The 2624-nt window shown below is 48.6% G+C and overlaps 1 protein-coding gene across 1 annotated transcript in view; it reads right to left on the bottom strand.

Moving 5' to 3' along the window:
- SCUBE2 (signal peptide, CUB domain and EGF like domain containing 2) overlaps positions 1–2239 on the bottom strand; it is an 82597-nt gene extending 80358 nt beyond the window's left edge. Inside the window, exons 1-2 of the mRNA XM_019519974.1 lie at positions 2236–2239; positions 1830–1952 (exon numbers count right to left, since the gene is read on the bottom strand). Of these exons, the coding sequence (XP_019375519.1) occupies positions 1830–1952; positions 2236–2239 (127 nt within the window). The remainder of the gene's footprint in view (positions 1–1829; positions 1953–2235) is intronic.
- Positions 2240–2624: the final 385 nt, after the last annotated feature.

The following is a 2624-nucleotide window of genomic DNA, read 5'->3' as shown; positions in this document are numbered from 1 at the left end:
GGAAGGGGCATGGGGGAGCAGATTGAGGCCCCCAGAGTGAGGGAGGGAGTGGGGCTGGGGCAAGCACTGCCCAGCTGGAGTGGGGTGGGACAGAGCTGTGAGCAGGCCGGGGGGCATCTCCCACTGCTATGCGCAACAAAGGAGGTATGTGCCCAAATCTGCACGGGGGACAAGGGTGGGCTGCCATTGCAGGCTGGGGCCAGGGCTGTGCTGGGCTCTTCCCATCGGGGGCTGGGCCAGGCTGTGCTCAGGGTGGGGAGCAGTGGTACTTGGAGGGGGTTAAGGGGGGATAGAGCCACCCCAAGATTTGCCATAGTCCTCCCTACCCCTCCTCCCAGCGCCGCCACCACCCACCCCAAGCGCAGCCTGGCCTAGCACCCCACTAGGAAGAGCATGGCGCTGCCCCACTCCCTCCCTCACCATGGGGGCCTTGATCTGCTCCCCCTACGCCCCTTCCCTCCCTCCACTCCTTGCCCCACAACAGACCAGCCAGTTGCTGCTCTCCACGCTGCAGGGATGCATACCAGCTATAGGATCAGTATCAGCTGATATGGCTCATTAAAAATCAGCCATCGGTATCAGCCCCAAAAAAATCTCTATCAGTGCACCCCTAGTAAGTCTATTGGTAAAGTAAATCTAGGCAGACAGACAGAAGCAGTCTGTGTTTGTATTTGATGTCTTTTATTGTTTTGAGATTTTTGGTTGCATACAGATATATAACCAAATGCAAAATATATCAAATTTCTGGACTTCGTAAGACTTAGGATGGAAGCAGATGTCTCCTTTCCTTGCTTTTGCATGGCCATAAAAAAATGTTATGGCTGCACAAAGCAAAAGAACATAGAAGTCCATACCTTTTGTCACACTGCAAATGCCCAAATTTGTGGCTGTGACACATGGTAGTAATAATTTGTGCCACTCTACTGAGGTGGATATCTATTTGCTTTATGGCAGAAGAGTATGAGCAATGCTCTCCAGCCACCCTGGGCAGGGGCTCAGGGGCTTGAGGAGCCTGATCCTGTACCCCCTAGGAATTCCCAAGCATGAGAATTCCCCTCAAGCCCTGAGAGAACATGCCCAGCTTTCCCCACTTACAGATGCATGTCCCCAGGATCTCCAGGACATGTCTGGGTAAGCAGGGAAACCCTGAATTTCCCATCTCACACAAATGCACCCCAGAGATCCTGGGGATGTATAGCCAGATGAGCCCCAGAGGTCCCAGGGATGCATCTCTACAAGTAGGGAAACCCTGACTTTCCCCACTTATCCAGGTGTTCCCTGGAGAGCCTAGGGGAACATCTTGGTAAGCAGAGAAAGCCAGGCAGAAGCTCTCAGGGCTTGAGGGGTGTGATCCTATGTGGGAGCTCTGGGGGTACGCAGGACTGGGCCCCTCAAACCCCAGAACACATCACTCACTGTTCCGTAGCATCAACAGGTGGGACAATGGGCAGTGTGTGTTTTGTTCAATGAAGCAGACCAGATGTGCTGGTCTGCTTCCTCCTTAAGCCCATAAGCTCCTGTCCTGAGTGGCTGGAGAGCATGGGCAACTCCAGGCTGCCTGTACTCTCCAACCATAAAGCAAATAGATGTCCACCTCAGTGAAGTGCCACAAATTATTACAACCTGTCATGGCCACAAATTTGGGCATTTGTGGAAAGCTGACATATTCTGACACAGCTGATTCGCTTCATTTAGCAAGGTCTATTTTTAGCCTAAATGGCATAAGCTGTCAATGGCTCATCAAAAGTGTCTCCAGGAACGCTCTCTGCAGTTCTGTAAGCTGGCACATACACAACACCGGCCACAGCACAAGGCTGCCATGAATTTACCTTTGCATGTCTTCCCTTCACCACTGTAACCCAGTTTGCATGTGCACTTGTACAACTTTGGGGTGTTTTGACAAATAGCATCTGGATGGCAGTCATCTGTCCCATCAGCACACTCATCCACATCTGTGAAGCAAGACCAGATTCACGAGAGATGTCAAAAACAGCAATGCAGAAATGTCTGTGCACATCTCCGCTAGGTCAATTGATGAAGGTTGTGTGGTACAGCCACATGCACAGAGAAGGAAAACAGAAAGATAGAAAAAGACTCAGGGTGCCTGAATATGAGCTTGCATGATGATGATTGTTAATAACAATAACAGCAACAACATTCTGCCCAGCTATCTGTGTCCTTTAGAATAGCTTGCCACATATTTATATATGCACATAGGTATGTATCTGCATTTACGCATTATGGGCTACATCCTTAGCTGGGTAAATCCATGAAGCTACACCAATTTACAACAGCAGAAAACAAGGCCCTACAGCTCTCTGTACAGGGGTAAAAGACAGATTTACTCTATAAGTACCCAACCACCCAACCACTGAAAAAAAAAAAATCATATTTCATGACAGCGATGTCACCCTCAGAAAATGTGACATGTTTTCATACTAACAAAAAGTTTTCCAGAGACATACATTCAGTTTGGTCAAGATATTCAGAATCACAAGCACAGACATGTTACATTTTTACTTACCACTCACCAGATGGCTATTCAAGTATTTTTACAGGTCCCAAATTATTATTTTAAGTAAAAAGTGAAATTCACATCCAGTGGAAATGTTGCTGAAACACAC

The sequence above is a fragment of the Gavialis gangeticus genome, unplaced genomic scaffold, assembly GCF_001723915.1.
Source record: "Gavialis gangeticus isolate Ggan-Ray unplaced genomic scaffold, GavGan_comp1, whole genome shotgun sequence".
Classification (NCBI taxonomy): domain Eukaryota; kingdom Metazoa; phylum Chordata; order Crocodylia; family Gavialidae; genus Gavialis; species Gavialis gangeticus.
This window is presented reverse-complemented; position numbering and strand designations above follow the sequence as displayed.